A 21,670-nucleotide genomic window follows, 5' to 3' on the forward strand; every position below is an offset into this window, starting at 1 on the left:
CTTCGGAACTAGGAAGTAACGGGAGTAAAATCCCCTGCTCTGCTGTTCCAAGGGAATTTCCTTGATGGCACGGAGACGAAGCAGAGCTTGAGCTTCCTGAAGAAGGGTGGTCTGGGATGGATTGGCAGGATACTCTCTTGGAGGACACTCTGTTGGAATCTGAGCGAAATAAAGAGAGTATCCTTCCCTGACTATTGACAGAACCCAGAGGTTAGACTTAATGGTCTCCCATTGATGGTAAAAATGATGGAGACGACCTCCTATGGGAAGAGGGGAGGACAGAGGCAGAACGATGGAGGTTATGCTCTGTTTGAGACAGTCAAAAAGGCTGAGAAGCCTTTGGTGTAGCAGAAGGCTGAGGTTTCTGGGGGGTGCTCGAGTGTAAGGAGCTGCCCTCGGAGGATAACACCTCTGATAGGATTGAAGAGGCAGAGAAGGTTTAGGAGGAGCTGGCTTAGGTTTTGGTCTGATGATGGAAGCAAAGAATTTCTCATGCTCAGACAACTTCTTGGTGGCGGCCTTTATGGATTCATCAAAGAGGTCATTGCCTTCACAAGGAATATTGGCCAGACGATCATGAATGTTGGGATCCATATCAATGGTGCGAAGCCAGGCAAGACGGCGCATTGCTACTGAAAAAGCAGTGACCCTCGAGGATAGTTCACAGGTATTATAAGAGGACTGAAGAAGGTATAACCTGAATTGCCCCAAGGTAGCAATGACTTGTTGGAACTCTAAAAGCCTGTGTTGACCAAGGTCTTTAGAAAAACCAGGGAGTATATCAATAAAATACTTGAAATAAGTAGTAAAGATAAAATTATAATTTAAAACCCTGGAGACCATCATCGAATTTTGATAAAGACGATGGCCAAACTTGTCCATGGTCCTGCCCTCTCTGCCAGGAGGTACGGTAACACAGACCCTGAAGGATGACTCCTCTTTAAGGAAGATTTCACAAGAAAGGACTGATGAGATAGTTTGAAATTCTCAAAGCCCTTGCAATGTACAGTTCTATACCTTGATTTCAGCTTGCCAGGAACAACAGGAATGGCATAAGGAGTCTCCAGGTTTCATATGAAAGTCTAAGAAAGAAGTCTATTCAGAGAAAGTTTGAGAGACTCCACAGGAGGCCGAGGCATACTCATTTCCTCTAAATACTCCTTAGAGTACTTAGAACCAACGTCCAATTTAAGATCCAGGTCCTAAGCCATTTAATGGAGGAAGGATGAAAAAGACAATTGATCCGCCAGAGCATGGTCTCGAGAGGGACTCGATGACCTTGAATGGAAAACGAAGGCGAGGCCTCTCTGGAGTACTGATATCCCAACGAATAAACAGACTGAGGCGAGGCACTGGAATCAGCTGAGCCCTCAGGTTCTGCTACTGGTGTCCTGTCTCGAGGAGTTGGAGGCCTCGAAGAACTGGAAGGCCTGGACAAGGAAGGCTTCTCCCTGGAGGAGGACCTGCGCCTCGATGAGGGTCTCTACCGGCGGCGAGAGTGCTGCCTAGAAGCTGGTCTCGTACGAGGTCGAGGAGAATTCGCCCTATGCCTCGAAACGGGCAATGCCTGAAATGAGGATATAAGGCTAGAAGCTGTAGATCGAAGTCCCATAGACTCTGTGGTTTGAATCTCGGAGCACTCGCAAAGACTCGGCTCCTTGTATGGAGTGTGAGGATTCCATACCAGACAATCGTAAAGACTCAACTCCTTCCATAGAGTATGAAGATTCCAGACCAGACTCTCGCAAAGACTCAACTCCTTCCATAGAGTATGAAGATTCCAGACCAGACTCTAGCAAAGACTCAACTCCTTCCATAGAGTATGAAGATTCCAGACCAGACTCTCGCAAAGACTCGACTCCTTGCATAGAGAATGGAGATTCCAGACCAGACATTCGCAAAGACTCGACTCCATGCATAGAATGTGTAGATTCAGCTCGAGGCACAGGCAAGGACTCGACCTCTTATGAGCCTGCTGAGTGCCCAGGCTGGACTGCAGGAAGCAGAGTCGAGGCAGGACTATATTTGGTCAGTAACTGAACAAATTCCTGCTCTAAAATGGTCTGGATAGTAGCCTGCAATTGTGGATCCGAATCTGAAACTGGACCACTTGCTGAAGCTAAAGGCTCTGAGGTCGAAGATGAAGAATGCTTTGACTTGGAAGAATGCTTTGACTTGGAAGAATGATGTTTGGGTAGCTTGAGGACCACCGCTGGAACTGTCTGCTGAGGTATCTGAGCTGAGGGAAGCTCAGGAAAAGACTTGGCAGATTTACTCAAGATTAAGGACGTTCCAAATGAGGAAGGTCTGATGAGAGTCGAGGTCGTGGAGGCAGGAGGACACCCTGTAGCAGGCCGGACTGAATCAGAGGTCGAGGGTGCAGCCGAGGTTTCCATATCGAAAATCTTCCCCACTTGAATTCGACGACGTTTGAGGGCTCAAGGTTGAAGAGTAGCACAGTGAACGCACGACTCCAGGCAATGGTCAGGCCCCAGACACTGAAGACACCAGCGGTGTGAGTCAGTGAGGGAGATCCAGTACTTGGCAACTAAATTTTAATCTCAATTATATTAAGGAGTTAAATAGTAATTACAGTCAAATCTCGGTTTTACAAGTACACCGGTTTGCGAGTGTTTTGCAAGACGAGCAAAACATTCAGAAAATCGGCGCCTCGGAAAGCGAGTTTGACTCGATTTACGAGTGCCACCCCCCGCGATCTGGCATTCCCCCCAGCGATCTGGCATCCCCCCCCCCGCTCGAGTCGTCCCCCCGAGCACCAAAATGATATCCCTTACCCCGATTGGGTACCGGCACCAGCACCAACGCACAGGACATGCCGGTGCCCGAAGATCCTCCCTCTTCTGTGCTGGGCGATGCATCAGCGATCCTTCCTCTTGCTTGTGCTGGGCTGGGCTGGACTGGGCCTTGTGCATTTGCGCATGCTCAAGGCCTTCTGGTCTCGTTCTCTCCGAGATTCTCAGATTCAGAAAGTACAAGCGCCGATTGTACAACAGGGACCATCATAGCACTCACAGTCCCTAAACCTTCCTTATACAGTAATAATTGTCAAGAAGAAATGAAAAAACACTTATCTTCAGAGGGGGCATTCCATTCATGATTTTCAATACACTGTTTTAAAACAAATTAGTTTACCTAGAGGGGGGGATATTTCCCACAGACTTCTGTCTGAGGAATGTAGATTTATTTATGAATGGCAAACTTTGAGCCCCCTGGGACTGAATGAGGAAATCGAGTGGTTTCAGCTGTGATTAGTTAATGTGAGGGAAGGTTTTGGTTTCCTTGGCTCCCATGACACGCTCTGATTAGTTGTGTGACTGATTGTAAGAAAATGAATGACTGTTGAGTGTCTATAAAGTTTTGCAATATGAAGTCTCCTGTGTCTGCTCTGATCTCCAGTTTGGATAGGAGAATGCCTCCAGCCTGTAGCTGAGTAAGTTGTATTAAGATTTATATGAAGTTAAGGATAGCACAGTTACTTACCGTAACAGGTGTTATCCAGGGACAGCAGGCAGATATTCTTGACTGATGGGTGACGGCACCGACGGAGCCCCGGTACGGACAATTTTAGAGTGATTGCACTCTAAAAACTTGGAAAGTTCTAGCAGGCCGCACCGCGCACGCGCGAGTGCCTTCCCGCCCGACGGAGGCGCGCGGTCCCCAGTTAGGATAAGCCAGCTAAGAAGCCAACCCGGGGAGGTGGGTGGGATGCAAGAATATCTGCCTGCTGTCCCTGGATAACACCTGTTACGGTAAGTAACTGTGCTTTATCCCAGGACAAGCAGGCAGCATATTCTTGACTGATGGGTGACCTCCAAGCTAACAAAAAGAGGGATGGTGGGAAGGTTGGCCATTAGGAAAACAAATTTTGTAAAACAGATTGGCCGAAGTGTCCATCCCGTCTGGAGAAAGCATCCAGACAATAATGAGATGTAAAAGTATAAACTGAGGACCAAGTAGCAGCCTTGCAGATTTCCTCAATAGGCGTGGAGCGGAGGAAAGCTACAGATGCTGCCATAGCTCGAACTCTATGGGCCGTAACAGAACCTTCCAGTGTCAGTCCGGTCTGAGCATAACAGAAAGAAATGCACGCTGCCAGCCAATTAGACAACGTACGTTTAGAAACAGGACGTCCCAATTTATTCGGATCAAAGGACAGAAAGAGTTGGGGAGCTGATCTGTGGGGCTTAGTACGCTCTAAATAGTAAGCCAGAGCCCGCTTACAGTCCAAAGTATGCAGAGCTTGTTCTCCAGAATGAGAGTGAGGTTTCGGAAAGAAGACAGGCAGAACAATGGATTGGTTGAGATGGAATTCAGAGACAACCTTAGGGAGAAACTTTGGATGTGTACGCAGAACCACCTTGCCATGATGAAAGACTGTAAAAGGTGGATCAGCAACTAGTGCATGTAGCTCACTGACCCTCCTGGCAGAGGTAAGAGCAATAAGGAAAAGTACCTTCCAAGTGAGAAACTTGAAAGGAGCGGTAGCCAAAGGTTCAAAAGGAGGCTTCATTAAGGCGGAAAGAACTACATTGAGATCCCAGATAACAGGAGGGGCTTTAAGAGGTGGTTTCACATTGAAAAGACCCCGCATGAACCTGGACACCAAGGGATGAGCTGAGAGGAGTTTTCCATGGACTGGCTCATGAAAAGCAGCAATAGCACTGAGGTGGACTCTGATTGAAGTAGACTTGAGGCCAGAGTCAGACAAAGAAAGAAGATAATCCAACAAGGTCTCCACTGCAAGGGAAGTGGGATCATGATGATGAAGAAGACACCAGGAAGAAAACCGTGTCCACTTCTGATGGTAACATTGCAGAGTGGCCGGTTTCCTGGAGGCATCCAGAATGGCACGAACGGGCTGAGACAAAAGAGTATCATGAGAAGTCAGCCCGAGAGAAACCAAGCTGTCAGGTGCAGAGACTGAAGGTTGGGATCCAGAAGGGTCTCCTGATGTTGTGTAAGCAGCGAAGGAAACAGTGGAAGAAGAAAGGGTTCCCTGGAACTGAGTTGAAGTAGAAGGGAGAACCAATGTTGCCTGGGCCACCGTGGAGCAATCAGAATCATGGTGGCTCGTTCCCTCTTGAGCTTGAACAAGGTTCTTAACATGAGAGGTAGAGGAGGGAAAGCGTACAGGAATAGATTGGACCAATCGAGGAGAAATGCATCCGCTGCCAGACGGTGAGGAGAGTAGAGTCTGGAGCAGAATAGGGGCAGCTGGTGATTGTGAGGAGCTGCAAAGAGGTCTATCTGAAGAGTGCCCCACTGAGCGAAGATGGACTGCAGAGTGAAAGGATCGAGTGTCCACTCGTGAGGCTGGAGAATTCTGCTGAGCTTGTCCGCCAAGGAATTCTGTTCTCCCTGAATGTAGATAGCTTTCAGGAATAGATGGTGATCTGTGGCCCAAGCCCAAATCTTCTGGGCTTCTTGGCACAAGAGGCGAGAGCCTGTCCCACCCTGCTTGTTGATGTAGTACATCGCAACTTGATTGTCTGTGCACAGCAGGAGGACTTGAGGAAAGAGAAGATGTTGGAAGGCCTTGAGGGCATAAAATATTGCTCTGAGTTCCAGGAAATTGATGTGATGCTTCATTTCCTGAGCTGTCCAAAGTCCTTGAGTTTGGAACTCGTTCAAATGAGTTCCCCAGGCATAAGGGGAGGCGTCAGTGGTGATGACAAGTTGATGAGGAGGTAGATGGAACAGAAGACCTCTGGAGAGATTTGAGGATATCAACCACCATTGTAGAGACTGACGAAGAGATGATGTTACAGATATGTGACGTGAACAAGGATCCATCGCTTGGGACCACTGGGTAGCTAGGGTCCATTGAGGAGTGCGCAGGTGAAGACGTGCAAGTGGTGTGACATGAACTGTGGAGGCCATGTGACCCAAGAGTATCATCATTTGCTTGGCAGAGATGGAACGTTGTGGAAGCACCTGCTGACATAGAGATTGAAGCGTTTGAAGACGGTTGGACGGCAGGAACGCTCTCATGAGGACTGTGTCCAAGACTGCTCCAATGAATTGAAGTCTCTGAGTGGGGATGAGATGAGATTTGGGTAGATTGATCTCGAACCCCAGCAAACGTAGAAATAGGATGGTCTGGTTGGTGGCCTGAAGTACTGTCTGAGATGAATTGGCCTTTATCAACCAATCGTCCAGGTAAGGAAACACCTGAAGGTGGTGGGAACGCAGAAAAGCAGCCACCACAATCAGACATTTGGTAAACACTCTTGGAGAGGAGGCAAGACCGAAGGGTAGTACCTTGTACTGGTAATGACAACGATTGATCATGAAGCGTAGGTACTGTCTGGAGGCCAGATTGATCGGTATGTGAGTGTTTGCCCCGCCCCCAACAGCCACTTTCTGCCTTTGCAGCCCTCTTAAGGGCTCTGAATTGAAGATCCATCCGTGGAATCCAGCACAGTGAAGGGGAAGGAAGATCGAGGCATCCCCCTTCACTGCATCGGAGGAGCCCGAGATCGGCGGTTTGCCCCGCCCCCAACAGCCACTTTCTGCCTTTGCAGCCCTCTTAAGGGCTCTGAAATACAAAACCCAGCGTCAAAATCCAGCACAGTGAAGGGGAAGGAAGATCGAGGCATCCCCCTTCACTGCACCGGAGGAGCCCGAGATCGGCGGTTTGCCCCGCCCCCAACAGCCACTTTCTGCCTTTACAGCCCTCTTAAGGGCTCTGAAATACAAAACCCAGCGTCAAAATCCAGCACAGTGAAGGGGAAGGAAGATCGAGGCATCCCCCTTCACTGCACCGGAGGAGCCCGAGATCGGCGGTTTGCCCCGCCCCCAACAGCCACTTTCGACACAGTCCCTCCTTCCTCCACCCCTCAAGCAAGAGAGTTTATCCTGCACTGCTCATTTAGGAGCCTTGCTCTCCTCAGCTCATTTGAGTGCTACTTTTTTTTTTTTTTTTTTTTTTTTTTTTTCTCAGCCCACTGCTGGTCGTCGAGGGGGAAGAAGAAAGGAAAGAAAGAAGGAAAGGGAAGGGAAGAAGAAAAAAAAAATGGGGCGTGGCCTGATTGCCGCGGTGATTACACATATGGTGTAACGGCTCCTTACACCCGCACCTAGTTTTAAATTAAACTGTGCTATTATATCTTATATTTTTATACAATCGGATAGAACTTGATGCAAAGAACTTTAATTTGTATCTGAAACCGAATATCTCGGAGTTATTGAACTCATCTGCCTAATAAACAAAACAAATCAGATCGCCACAACTGGGGTCCCTGTCGACGCTTGTTGATAAGTGAGCCCTCTTTTAGTGCGCAACAACCCGTCATGCCAGTAAAATCGGCGAAAACACCGAAACACAAAATTGATTACTCCATGCTCAAAATGGCGACGTCACCAATTCCCACTCCAACCTCGATACACTGGAGTGAATGGGCACAGGAAATTTCAAAAATGGTCACTAAATCCTTGGAAGATAAACTTCATAAATTACAATCAGCAGTTGACTGCATTAATGACCGCTTTGAAACACAGGCTGGCCGTATTACAGCAGTAGAACAGAGGATATCTGAAAATGAGGACGCAATAATACATGAACGGGAGAATGTGATTAGTTTACAGACCCAGGTGACAGCACTGACAGAACGTTTAGATGCTCAGGAGAACCGTCAGCGTCGTAATAATATACGAGTAGTGGGGCTACCTGAGCTCCAAGCAGACCAAGACCTCTATCACTTCTTCCAAGTTTGGCTACCAAAGCAACTTGGCCTGGTGACCCCAACGTCTGGTTTTTTATGCGAACGGGCACACCGTTTGGGCCAACGTACAAGTGATAACAACCACCCGCGAACAACGATTGCTAGATACATCAACTGGAAAGAAAAGGAGCTTATCATGCAAGCTTTTCGGAAATCTGGCCGGCTTGAATATAAAGGACAAAAATTGCTACTATTCAATGACTACCGTATTTTCGCGGATATAACGCGCACCATTGTAAAACGCGCACAGGGGTATAGCGCGCAGAAATCACGATGATATGTACAAAAACTTTTCTATACCGCGCTCAGGCATATAACGCGCATGCTGCCCGACTCTCCTCTGGCCACCCCGACTCTCCTTTCGCTCTCCCCGACTCTCCTCTGGCCACCCCGACTCTCCTTTCGCCCTCCCCGACTCTCATCTGGTTGCCCCGACTCACCCTGACTTTCGGTGCACTGCCCCGACTCTCCTCTGGTTGCCCCGACTCACCGTTCTCCCGCCCTGACTTTCGGTGCACTGCCCCGCCTCTCCGTGCCTGTCCCCCTTGAAGTCCTGTCCCCCCTTGAAGGTCTGCCTGTCCCCCTTGAAGATCTGCCTGTCCCCCCTTGAAGTCATGTCCCCATCCTGAAAGCCTGATGCCCCCCCTCGACGTCCGATTCTTCTCCCCCCTCGGCAGGACCACTCGCACCCCCACCCCGAAGGACCGCCGACTCCCCGACAATATTGGGCCAGGAGGGAGCCCAAATCCTCCTGGCCACGGCGACCCCCTAACCCCACCCCGCACTACATTACGGGCAGGAGGGATCCCAGGCCCTCCTGCCCTCGACGCAAACCCCCTCCCCCCAACGACCGCCCCCCCCCAAGAACCTCCGCCCGTCCCCCAGCCGACCCGCGACCCCCCTGGCCGACCCCCACGTCACCCCCACCCGCCTTCCCCGTACTTTGTGTAGTTGGGCCAGAAGGGAGCCCAAACCCTCCTGGCCACGGCGACCCCCTAACCCCACCCCGCACTACATTACGGGCAGGAGGGATCCCAGGCCCTCCTGCCCTCGACGCAAACCCCCCTCCCTCCAACGACCGCCCCCCCCCCCAAGAACCTCCGACCGACCCGCGACCCCCCTGGCCGACCCCCCCACCCCCCTTCCCCGTACCTTTGGAAGTTGGCCGGACAGACGGGAGCCAAACCCGCCTGTCCGGCAGGCAGCCAACGAAGGAATGAGGCCGGATTGGCCCATCCGTCCTAAAGCTCCGCCTACTGGTGGGGCCTAAGGCGCGTGGGCCAATCAGAATAGGCCCTGGAGCCTTAGGTCCCACCTGGGGGCGCGGCCTGAGACACATGGTCGGGTTTGGCCCATGTGCCTCAGGCCGCGCCCCCAGGTGGGACCTAAGGCTCCAGGGCCTATTCTGATTGGCCCACGCGCCTTAGGCCCCACCAGTAGGCGGAGCTTTAGGACGGATGGGCCAATCCGGCCTCATTCCTTCGTTGGCTGCCTGCCGGACAGGCGGGTTTGGCTCCCGTCTGTCCGGCCAACTTCCAAAGGTACGGGGAAGGGGGGCGGGGGGGTCGGCCAGGGGGGTCGCGGGTCGGTCGGAGGTTCTTGGGGGGGGGCGGGCGTTGGAGGGAGGGGGGTTTGCGTCGAGGGCAGGAGGGCCTGGGATCCCTCCTGCCCGTAATGTAGTGCGGGGTGGGGTTAGGGGGTCGCCGTGGCCAGGAGGGTTTGGGCTCCCTTCTGGCCCAACTACACAAAGTACGGGGAAGGCGGGTGGGGGTGTCGTGGGGGTCGGCCAGGGGGGTCGCGGGTCGGCTGGGGGACGGGCGGAGGTTCTTGGGGGGGGGGCGGTCGTTGGGGGGGGGGGGTTTGCGGCGAGGGCAGGAGGGCCTGGGATCCCTCCTGCCCGTAATGTAGTGCGGGGTGGGGTTAGGGGGTCGCCGTGGCCAGGAGGGTTTGGGCTCCCTCCTGGCCCGATATTGTTGGGGAGTCGGCGGTCCTTCGGGGTGAGGGTGCGAGTGGTCCTGCCGGGGGGGGGGATGTATCGGACGTCGGGGAGTCGGCCGGGCAAGAGGGCTTGGGCTCCCTCTTGCTCCGATCGTGGATGCGGGTGTGGGTGGGAGCGCGTGCGAGCGGTCGTTCGGGGTGGGGGTGCGAGCGGTCCTGCTGGGGGGGTGAATCGGGCGTCGGGCGGGGTGGGAACTATGTTTAAAAACTTTTGTATACCGCGCTCAGGCATATAACGCGCGAGGGGTATGCGCGGTACGTAAAATCACGTATAACGCGCGCGTTATATCCGCGAAAATACGGTACTCTTTACATGTATCCTCCCTTCGTAAGGCGATGACACCACTATGCTCCATACTTCATCATCGAGGAGTGCGATTTGCACTTATATATCCTGCATCCTTACGCATTTGGTATGATGGGAAATCACACACCTTCACAGACACAATAACTGCTCAACAATTTATAGATTCTATACCTGTGACAGTAGCTGGCGGCGCCCTGGCAATGGATCCAACGGTCTAACTCCTCTTATTTTTGCATCTTTTAAACCTACCTTAGATTGATCAATATAGAGATATGACATCCTTCTTGGATAGCTCCAAATTCACTGTCTATTTTGTCTATTCATCTTCTTATAATTCGTAATGAATTGTATATACTATGTCATATATTCTGCTAAATCAAGCACACTAATCTCAAATTTTCTATTATTGAATAGGTGTGGAATTTATTAGTTGTTCCATATGTGTTATTATTCCGTGGTCACAGGATCACATTTAAAATGTTTTAAAATATGTAGAATAGTGTGGTCCATTCTTTTTCTAACCATATACTATGCTGATATTATTGATTTCTTTTCTTTTACTTTCACACTTTTTTTTATCTCTCTTCTTCTTAGACAGGAGTGTCTGCCCGAGCTTACAATTATATCAATTATTTTTCTGGACAGAGGAGATATAATCTATGATTCAACAATATATATCATATATTATGGCTGATTTACATGTTTTTTCCTTTAATGTGAATGGTCTTAACCATCCCATTAAAAGGAAAAAGATAGCTAATTATGTATCCAATAAACATCCTGATATAATTTATTTGCAGGAAACCCACCTCCTGCCCGCTGCTGCCTCGAAATTTCAACTAAAGGGATTTTCAACTCACTTATATTCCCCTGCAACTCATCAAAAGAAAAATGGTGTGTCAATATTTTTCAATGATAAACTATTTCCCGTTATTCACAATTTTAAAATAGACACTGAAGGAAGATGGTGTCTAGTACATGCTGCGATACACTCAACTAATTTTATTTTTCTTAATATATACGGCCCGGTCAAAGACCACCCAAACTTTTTCATAGAGCTTCAGCTGGCGATAGTTGAATTTGATACTTGTTCTCTGATATTGGGAGGGGACTTTAATCAAATTCAAGATCTATATATTGACAGATCTTCTTCTTGTAAACCCTCCAAATCCAAGTCTTTCACAGCTCTTCATGCTTTAAAGGACGCCTTTTCTCTTGTGGATCCTTGGCGCTTGCTCTACCCGAAAGGTAGAGAATACACACATTTTTCACCTCCACATAATACATACTCGAGAATCGATTATTTTCTCTTATCCCCTTCTCTTATTCAAGATCTCACCAATACCATTATACATCCAATCTCTCTCACTGATCATGCTGCCATCTCTTTATATATATCCATCTCAGCCCCACATAAGGAATCCCCCTCATGGCGGCTAAACAACGCCTTACTGCTAGACGAGGAAATTATTGAAAAAAATCAATTCTTTCACTGTGGAGTTTTTTGAAAATAATTCTAAAGATCCTGAAATTTGCCCTTCCATTGTCTGGGAAGCATACAAAGTAACCCTTAGAGGTGAATTGATTAAAATTGCCTCTTGGAAAAAGAAACAGTCCATGAGAAAGGAAAAAGATTTAGAAAACTCCATCAAAACCTTAGAATTACAACATATGTCTAACCACATACATGACCCAAATACTTTCCAACGTATTCAAAATCTTAAATATGAATACAATACTTTAGTTTCACATATAGCTAGGCGTGATATTTTTATCTCTAACTCTGGTCATTACATGGGAGATAATATAATGGGTCGTCCTTTGGCCAGATACCTTAAAAATAAATCTAAAAGACTACATATAACGGCTATTCAGAATTCATCAGGTCAATTAGTCAAAACCAGATCTCTAATTTCCTCTCAATTTGAAAAATTCTATACTTCTTTATACCAATCCGAATCTACCACTCCTGAAGCAGATATAGACTCATTTCTTACCTCCTTAACTCATCCGACCATTCCAGAATCTGTTAAATTGGAACTTGATTCTCCAATAACTATATTAGAAATTGAAACTGCCATATCTTCCTTACCTGCTGGGAAAGCCCCTGGCCCAGACGGCTTCACGAACGAATTCTTTAAACAATTTCGCACCCTACTAGCTCCTCATCTCCTTAAATATTATGACTTCCTCCACTCCACTCCGGACAAGCAATTCAATTTCACCGAGGCCACCATTGTAGTAATCCCTAAACCTGACAGAGATGACACTTTAGTTAAAAACTTTCGCCCCATCTCTCTCCTCAATTTAGACTACAAGATAATGGCAAAATTACTTGCATTAAGACTTACCAAAATAATCCCATTGCTTATACATAAAGATCAAACAGGGTTCATTAAACAAAGATATATAGGAGACAACCTGCGCCTATTTCACTATATTAACGCTCATGCTAAAACAATGTCAGACCCTGTAATAGGCCTAGCTATTGATGCTGAAAAAGCCTTTGACCGAGTGGAGTGGCCTTTCCTTTTCCATGTCCTGAAGTGGTATAATTTTGGCCCATTTTTTACAAACTGGATAAAAACACTATATCATCAACCCACAGCTCGTATTAGGATTAACAATTCTTTATCTAATAAATTTCCCCTCCATAGAGGTACTCGACAAGGCTGTCCTCTCTCACCATTGCTATTTAATTTAGTGTTAGAGCCACTCCTTTCAGCTATACGACAAAGTCCCTCAATTAAAGGTATTCCCTCCTCTGTTCGAGATTTCAAATTAGCAGCTTATGCTGATGATGTTTTACTTTTTCTGAGAGACCCTTTACTCTCCCTTCCCAATCTTATTCACATTATCACTCAATACTCCCTCCTTTCCGGATACTCTGTTAATTGGGAGAAATCAGAGATCTTCCCTCTAAATGATAATATACTTCCATCAGATTTGGCTCATTTTCCTTTCTCATGGTCACATGAAGCTGTGAAATACTTGGGGATTTTAATACATAAAGATTCGGTTCATGCTCAAGATCTTAATATATCTAAAGTCAAAAATCTAGTTCTAAACACTACATCTCGATGGACTCCACTCTTTTTATCCTGGTGGGGTAGAATTGCATCCATCAAAATGACTCTGGCCCCTCAAATTAATTATATCCTTTCTATGCTCCCTCTGTTATGCCGGAAATCATTATTTAATTGGCTAAATATGAAAATATCTGAATTCATTTGGAACAAGAAAAAACCTCGAATTGCTCTCGCCAAACTGAAAGCCTCTAAGATCAACGGTGGTCTCAACTTTCCTGATTTCTATCACTATTATATTGCTTCATTAGCCAAATATGGAGCTTACTGGCTCACTAACTCCACCACTCAAAATCTTCCCACTCAAGATCTTCCTGCCTGGTTTGAAATGGAATGTTTTTTATGTACGCCTTTACACATCTCATGCTTACTAACGGTGTCAATACCAAGGCACTTAAAGAGATACTCTTTATTGGGTGCAACGCAGCATGCTCTTTATCTTATAGATACATTGACTGAAATCTCAGTTAATGTTAGTCCACTCATGTCCCTTTGGAACAATCCCAAAATTCAAAATCACAATAAATCTCTATCATGGAAAAGGTGGCAGCGGGCAGGTATATGGTTTGTCCATCAATTGTCTACCCTCAACTCATTAGTTCCATTCGATATACTGTGCTCTACATACTCGCTGCCTCCTTCTACTTATTCACAATGGCGTTCTCTCACTGGAGTGTTGCCTTCTTTGCATATACGATTTGACTATATGACTTCCAAAAATACTATTTACAACTGGTCTTCTCTGTCTCTATTAAAAGGCAAGGCGATATCATCCTTCTACAGCATTTTAAGAGATCACTCCTTCACTTTTTCACCTCACTCTATGAAGCACTGGGACGCTATACTTACCACTCCGCTTTCTGACATTGATTGGGAGCTTTTCTGGTCATCAACAAATCGCCCGCTTTTATCTTCTAGAGTATCACAATCAATGTACTTTCTTATGTGGCAGGCAATATGGACCCCACTTCGCATGTGGAAAGCTAACTTAAAGCAAGACTCTGTTTGCTGGAATTGTTTGAAAGAGGAAGGAACTCTTGATCATATGTTATTTCATTGTACTCTAGTCCGCTCTTTTTGGACCTATGTCTGGAACACCATACAATCTATTACTAACTGCTCAGAAGAAATCTCTATAGACATTGTAATCCTTCGATCTCAACACCCATGTTTCACACAATCAAATTGTCCACCTAAACTCATTGATACCATGTTGGTGACTGCTCTCATGCACATTCTAAAAAATTGGAAATCACCCTCGCTATTAGATTATACCTTTTGGTGGAACTCTCTGAGTATGTATCATAGATTTGAATCCTATGCATATGAGAAGAGAGTTACATTCCGAACCTGCATGAACTTGAAATACAACAAATCTCCATGGTCATTCTTAGACTCCTATGTACGCTCATCTTCTTAGACACTCCTGTTATCCTTTTCTTCTCCTCTCTTCTTTCTTTCATTTTTCTTTCCTTTTTCTTTTCTCTCTCATCTTTATCTTATATATCCCTTACATACATTTTTAATAATTGGAGCCTTTGCTCCTATACAGTTAAACATAGATTTATATATTTTATATACAGAAAGCTTTATTTTGTTTCTATGTACTTTAAATGATTCTTGTATCCTTTAAAATACTTAATAAAAATTATTGAACTGGTGAGTGTATGCTTCTTTGAGATCGAAAGAACATAGCCAGTCGCCTTGATTGAGAAGAGGGTAAAGAGTGGCTAAAGAGAGCATTCTGAATTTCTCTTTGACCAAGCATTTGTTGAGATCGCGAAGATCTAGGATGGGTCTGAGATCTCCTGTTTTTTTGGGAACTAGGAAATAACGGGAGTAGAATCCCTGCCCCTTTTGATCTAGAGGAACTTCCTCTATGGCGTTCAGAAGGAGGAGGGATTGAACCTCCTGAAGAAGGAGGGAAGACTGAGGAGTGTGCAAAGCAGACTCTTTTGGTAGACCTTGGGCAGGGAGAGTCTGAAAGTTGAGAGAGTAGCCGTGGCGGATGATGTTGAGGACCCACTGATCCGAGGTGATGGTTTCCCAATGGCTTATGAAATGAGTAAGGCGTCCTCCTATAGGTAGCGGAAAATGGGCAGATGGAGGGATACTGGCTATGTCCTGGAGAAACAGGTCAAAAGGGTTGTGAAGATTTTTGTGGAGGAGGAGGCTTCACCTGTTGTTGCTGCTGTGCTGGTCTAGTGTTTTGCCTCTGTTGTTGCCTATGACGCCTGGGTTGTTGAGGTGCCGGTGGCAAAGGACGAGCCACAAATTGACGTTGGTAGGCCGATTGCTGACGAAAAGGCCTGGTAGGTGGGGTCTTCTTTTTTGTCTTGAGGAGAGTATCCCACCTCGTTTCATGAGCTGAGAGCTTTTGGGTAGTGGAGTCCATGGATTCTCCAAACAGCTCATACCCCAGGCAAGGTGCATTAGCCAGTCGATCCTGGTGATTGACATCGAGTTCTGAAATTCTGAGCCATGCCAGTCGGCGCATGGCCACCGACATAGCCGTGGCCCGAGAGGTGAGCTCAAAGGTGTCATAGATCGACCTGACCATGAACTTACGAAGTTGTAAGAGCGATGAAGAAGTTTGGCGAAAGGCAGCTCTTTTACGGTCAGGGAGGTACTTCTCAAAAGCAGTCAGATTTTGTATGAGATGCTTGAGATAGAATGAGAAATGGAAAGCGTAATTCCCTGAACTGTTGGCCAACATTGCATTCTGGTACAACCTCTTGCCAAATTTGTCCATGGCTTTACCTTCTCTGCCAGGAGGGACTGAGGCGTACACACTAGCTCCCGTGGATTTCTTTAGAGTGGATTCTACTAATAGAGACTCATGTGGGAGCTGTGGTTTGTCAAACCCAGGAATCGGGATGACCTTATATAAAGAGTCTAACTTGCGGGGGGCTCCTGGGACGGTCAAAGGTGTCTCTAAATTCTTGTAAAAAGTCTCTCTCAAGATGTCATGGAGAGGCAATTTGAGATATTCCCTTGGAGGCTGGTCAAAATCCAGTGCATCAAGAAAAGCTTTGGATTTCTTTGACTCAGCCTCCAAGGGAATAGAGAGAGAGTCACACATCTCTTTCAAAAATGATGAGAAAGAGGTTACATCAGGTTTAGAGGATGGGTCTAAAGCAGAAGGATCCTCATCACCAGATGAACATTCCCCTTCAGAGAGAAGAGGGTCCTCCGAGTCACCCCACAGATCAGGATCCCTAACTTGAAAACTGCGGTCTCGAGATTCCGGTGTGGAGGGTTCCAGGTGTCGGGATTTGCGTGCCGACTTACCTGACCTCATAGACATGGTACCGGGAGACGTTAAAGGCTGCATCGGTGCCGAAGTTTGAACAGCCTGGTGCTGAGCTCTCGGTTCCGGAGCAAGGACTGGCATGGAGACCGAGGAAGCAGAATGTACCGGTACCGACAAAGTGGATGCCGATAAAAGGGGCTGCTCCACTGTCGGTACCGGTGGCTCAGACCGGACCGGGACTGGAAGGTTCGGTGTCAAAAGTGCAGGAAGGAGTTGTTGCAACTGCTCCTTAAGCTGCACCTGCAGGACAGCAGCAATCCGCTCGTCCAGCAAAGGCACCGGTACCGCTTTTTTCTTCTGCGGTACCTGTGGTGCCGCTCTACGCTCTGAGGATGAGGACCCCGATGTCGAGGGGCTCACCTCAATAGGAGCAGAGCGCTCCGTGGACGCCTCGAGATCGGCAGGACTGGACTCGCTGCTACTGAGACCGGAGGACGCTCCAACGGGGAAGGCTTCTTAGCCGGCTTACCTGTAGGGTGCGACGCCGGCGCGGTATTGCGCGGTGTCGACAAAGTAGGTGCCGACTGAGATGGGGCCGATGTCGGTGCCGGTGCTGCGGAATCAGACATCTCGGCGCCGAATAACAACCGCTGTTGGATCTGGCGATTTTTTAGAGTTCTCTTCTTTAAAGTCGCACAGCGGGTGCAGGTGGACGCTCGATGGTCAGGACCAAGACACTGCAGACACCAGTTGTGCGGGTCTGTCAGTGAAATTGGTCGAGCGCACCGCTGGCACTTTTTAAACCCGGGTTGAGGGGGCATGAAAGTGAAAACGGCTTCTGCCTAATCGAAGGCCGAGGCCTCGATGATGGCAACAGGCCCCGCCGGGGCGAAGCGAAAGAAATGAAGAAAAAAACGAAAGTTTTTTTTTTTTAACTAAAGAAAAGAGAAATAAAGAAAACTTTATTTCCAAAAGGGGTTTACGCGAGCGGGAAGGGCGATTACAAAAAACTCTTTCAACGGCCGTTGAAAGAAACGCGTCTTCTTAGCTCCGCGGAAACTAAGAAACTGGGGACCGCGCGACTCCGTCGGGCGGGAAGGCACTCGCGCGTGCGCGGTGCGGCCTGCTAGAACTTTCCAAGTTCTTAGAGTGCAATCACTCTAAAATTGTCCGTACCGGGGCTCCGTCGGTGCCGTCACCCATCAGTCAAGAATATGCTGCCTGCTTGTCCTGGGATAATATGAATTTATGCTTAAATTGGATGAGGGTAATTTTGGTTGAACTGTAGTGTTTAAAGTGTAGTTGGAGATTTAGTTAGTTTGTAGTTTTTATCTTTAAGCTGTAGCACTTTTTCTGTTCACAGTGCCCCCTTCCTGATGACGCTTTTTGCAAACTTCGAGTCGAAGGGAGGCTATGGGAGTTTCAAATTCGGGGAGTCTTTATTGAGATGGATATCTGTTATGAGCGCTGGATTTGAACAAAGCATTTGCTACCTTCTTTTTGCTTATTTGAAGATCAGTGTTTTTTCATTTCTTTTTGACAATTATTACTGTATAAGGAAGGTTTAGGGACTATGAGTGCTATGATGGTCCCTGTTGTACAACCGGCGCTTGTACTTTTAATGGTACTTTTAACTGAAAAAACACCATGAACACCTTCTCTCACACCAAGCAGCATTATGTGGCAAAGACCTAGAACAATTGCTTTCGCCCACTACCTACAAGGAATTCATGAAGCGCCTAAAAACATACCTGTTCCTGTTGTATCTAGACAACTGACCCGTACATCTCCCTCTCCTCAATATCAGTTTTCTAGACCTTTTACCCTCTCTCGTTCACCTCTCTTATGTTCAATCATTTTGTACCTTCTCTTAATCTTTTGTAAACCGCATAGAACTTCATGGTATTGCGGTATATAAACTGTTATTATTATTATTATTACTTTATGCACGGATCAGTTGGTGACTGAGCTCTTCACTTATATTAATGAATATTTATTACTATTACACAGCATATTGTGTTTTTTAGATATATATTGGCTTTATAACTTGTGGAGTATTTTCATGAAACTAAATTTTAATGCCAAAATGGTAGCAGAAATCCATGCAGAACATACACCCTGAATGGTGAAAACCTAACCAGAACTGTAGCAGAACGGGACTTAGGAGTAATCATCCGGGAAGATATGAAAGCTGCGAATCAGGTGGAGAAAGCTACAGCAAAAGCTAGACAAATGCTGGGCTGCATCAGAAGGAGATTTATCAGTCGAAAGCCTGAAGTTATACTTCCGTTGTATAGATCAATGGTGAGACCTCACCTGGAGTAGTGTGTTCAGTTTTGGAGGCCACATTATCAAAAGGATGTGACGAGAATGGAGTCGATTCAGTGAATGGCCACTAGGATGGTCTCAGGACTAAAAAATCTCCCATATGAAGAACGTTTGAGCAGGCTGCACTTATATTCTCTCGAAGAGCGCAGAGAAAGGGGGGACATGATAGAAACATTCAGATACATCACGGGCCACATTGATGTGGAAGAAGAAATCTTTTGTCTTACGGGTCCCACGGCGACAAGAGGGCATCCGCTAAAACTCAGGGGGGGGGAAGATTTCATGGGGACACCAGGAAGTATTTCTTCACCGAAAGGGTAATTAATCGATGGAATGGTCTTCCATGTCAGGTAGTCGAGGCCAGTACCATGCTCGACTTAAAGGGACGATGGGACAGACAGGTGGGGTCGCTCCAGAAGAATGCTTAAAAGATGGATTCTCAAAGGAGGGAGGGTTCTTAAGTGGGCAGACTTGTTGGGCCGTTGGCCCTTTTCTGCCATCATACTCTATGTTTCTATCGCGCGCTGGCACTGGCTACACTTCTTGAAGCCCTTGACCGGCCGGGACATAGAAGGAAAGATAGCCACCGCAAAGTCGAAGCCCACAGGCTGAGGATGTGCGACAGGCCCTGCCAGTCACTCGATGAAAAAATTAACTTTTTTTTTTAAACAAAGACCAAAAGAAAAGCACAGTGACATGGTAAGAAGTAAAATAAAACATGAGCCGCGGTGAGAGAAGGCACAAAGCGAACTAAGTTCAGCGCAGAGCATCAAAGATGGACTTCTCGGCTCCGCGGAAAACTGAGGAGACGTGCCCTGTGCTGGGCGGGAAGGCACTTGCGCATGCGCAGTGCGGCACACACAAAACTTCAGAGTTTTCTACAAGCAAAGTCTGCTTGCGAGGCTGTCCGGGCTACGTGGATGTTGTCACCACATGTGAAAAAAGGCTGCCTGCTTGTCCTGGGATAAAACTAATAACCAGACTGAACTAAATAAAGCTAGATAAAAAAATGGACCTCAGTGCATTCAAGCTTATGTTTCACTTGAGCCAGATATCCTGAAGTCTAGCATCTAAAGCAGGGGTGTCGAACTCAATCAGAGAAGGGGCCAAAATCTAAAATCCAGCCTAAATCGCGGGCCGAATGTCATAAACTGACAATGTTAACCAGAAATGTGAATTTAAAATGAGTGGAACAATCTTTTCCTTAACAGTGCTGTTAACCAACTCACATGCTATCAAGCAAAACAGTAATATTGGAATGTACCTAAAATGCTCATTGTTTTGTTTTCTGGCTAGATGTCTGACACCGTTTTCCCTGTAACAATGAGTCAATGTTCGGTTTTATTTCTTGGGCTGTAGCAACCCGCAAAACAGCATGGAGGTTGTCATCGGTAATGCGTGATCTGTGTTTGTTTTTGTTCAGATTCATTATTGAAAACATTAAATTGTCTGCCTTCACCGTCAACTTTTCTTTTCCTGGACATTTTGGGATCAATATTGGCAGTAAAAGATGTCGTTTATTGGAAATCTGCGTTAGAAGGAAAAAGTTGAAAACTGCACAGGGATAGCTTGATTTGGCAGATGGAGTGAAGAAAAAAAAGTCAGTCAATAAATGCCTGGCTGGGTACAGATAGCAGATTCTGTTGCGATTTTTATGCCTGCACTTTATGCCAGGAACTGGCAGCTTCTGCTGTGTATTTTTTATGCCCGCACACTCACTCTCTCCTCTGCTCTGCCACCTGCACAACCACATCGGATGCCGGACTATAGGTCACGCCTCCTGAATCTCGCGTGACTTGTTATCTATGCGCATGCGTAATAGATAGCAAGTACGGCCGGCGAGATCACAAGCCTCCTATGTCACCGCGCTTCATTGTGATGGAACGCAGCGGCGTGCAGTGATGACAGCGCGGTGCGGGCCACATTGCAAGGCCTGGCGGGCCGGATTTGGCCCGCGGGCCTTGTGTTTGACATGTGTGATCTAAAGGCTCACAACTTGGGGGCTTTCCCTCTCTGAAAGTCACGTTTTCTTTAAGAAAAATGACAGGAGGAGATGGAAGAAGCAGGGAGAAGCAAACTTACTTGTGTCTTCCCAGCGAAGCAGATGCAGCTTCCAGGCTGAATAATAGAGAAAGCCCAGCACCAGAAAGAGACAGAGAACTAGCAGCAGGTTTCGCATAAAAATCAGGATCCCCATCTTCACAGCATGTCTGCTCCACAATATGACCTGCAAGAGAAGACAGATATTAGCAAAAGTTTAGGAACAGCAGAATACAAAAGTACCAGCTGAACAGCTGAAATAGAACTCCGATACAAATACACATCTGCAAATTTCTACACCTCCCCAACCAAAACCAAAAAGTTCAGGTGCCCCGGCCCAGCACTCCCCAACCAAAACCACCAAGTGCGGGTGCCCTGGCACACCACTCCCCAACACACTGCTCCTATTAGAAAATAATAATAGCCTTACTGGGTCAGACCAATTTTTTAGAATTATTATAGTTTTGATTTTTGTTGACATATTAATTGCACATCTGGGGGTGGGGTGGAATAAAGGTTTTAAATCAATATTTATCTTTCTTGAGGGTATTTTGGGGGGGTTTGATGAACAATTTCTGAATGTTTATAAAATGTTTTTTTATTTTTTTATTTTTTAAACTTTTTATTTATAGAATTTTCATTCTTTCAATACATGAATCACATATTATAAAATGTATAATAAAATATATATGTATGTACAAATTCATATCATAAATATTCATCCCTTTCCCCTATTAATTGTTTTTCCATTTTTCTTTCATATTAATATCTATATTTCCCACCCTAACCCTATATTACTATTATCAATGTGTTAAGATATCTGATCTCTAGAATAATTAGTCAATGGATCCCATATTTTCTTAAAATTTTTAATATTTCCTTGTTGTAAAGCCAAAATTTTCTCCATTTTGTA

The 21,670-nt window shown here is 46.5% G+C and overlaps 1 protein-coding gene across 4 annotated transcripts in view; it reads right to left on the reverse strand.

Moving 5' to 3' along the window:
* Window positions 1-21,670, reverse strand: part of ST3GAL3 (ST3 beta-galactoside alpha-2,3-sialyltransferase 3) — a 314,095-nt gene that overhangs the window by 278,425 nt on the left and 14,000 nt on the right. For all 4 annotated transcript variants that reach the window (XM_033916726.1, XM_033916725.1, XM_033916727.1 and 1 more), the window contains one exon: window positions 20,800-20,944. In XM_033916726.1, coding sequence (XP_033772617.1) covers window positions 20,800-20,914 — 115 coding nt within the window. In that variant the 5' untranslated portion in view covers window positions 20,915-20,944. The remainder of the gene's footprint in view (window positions 1-20,799; window positions 20,945-21,670) is intronic.

This window comes from Geotrypetes seraphini, chromosome 12 (genome assembly GCF_902459505.1).
Source record: "Geotrypetes seraphini chromosome 12, aGeoSer1.1, whole genome shotgun sequence".
Taxonomy (NCBI): Eukaryota; Metazoa; Chordata; class Amphibia; order Gymnophiona; family Dermophiidae; genus Geotrypetes; species Geotrypetes seraphini.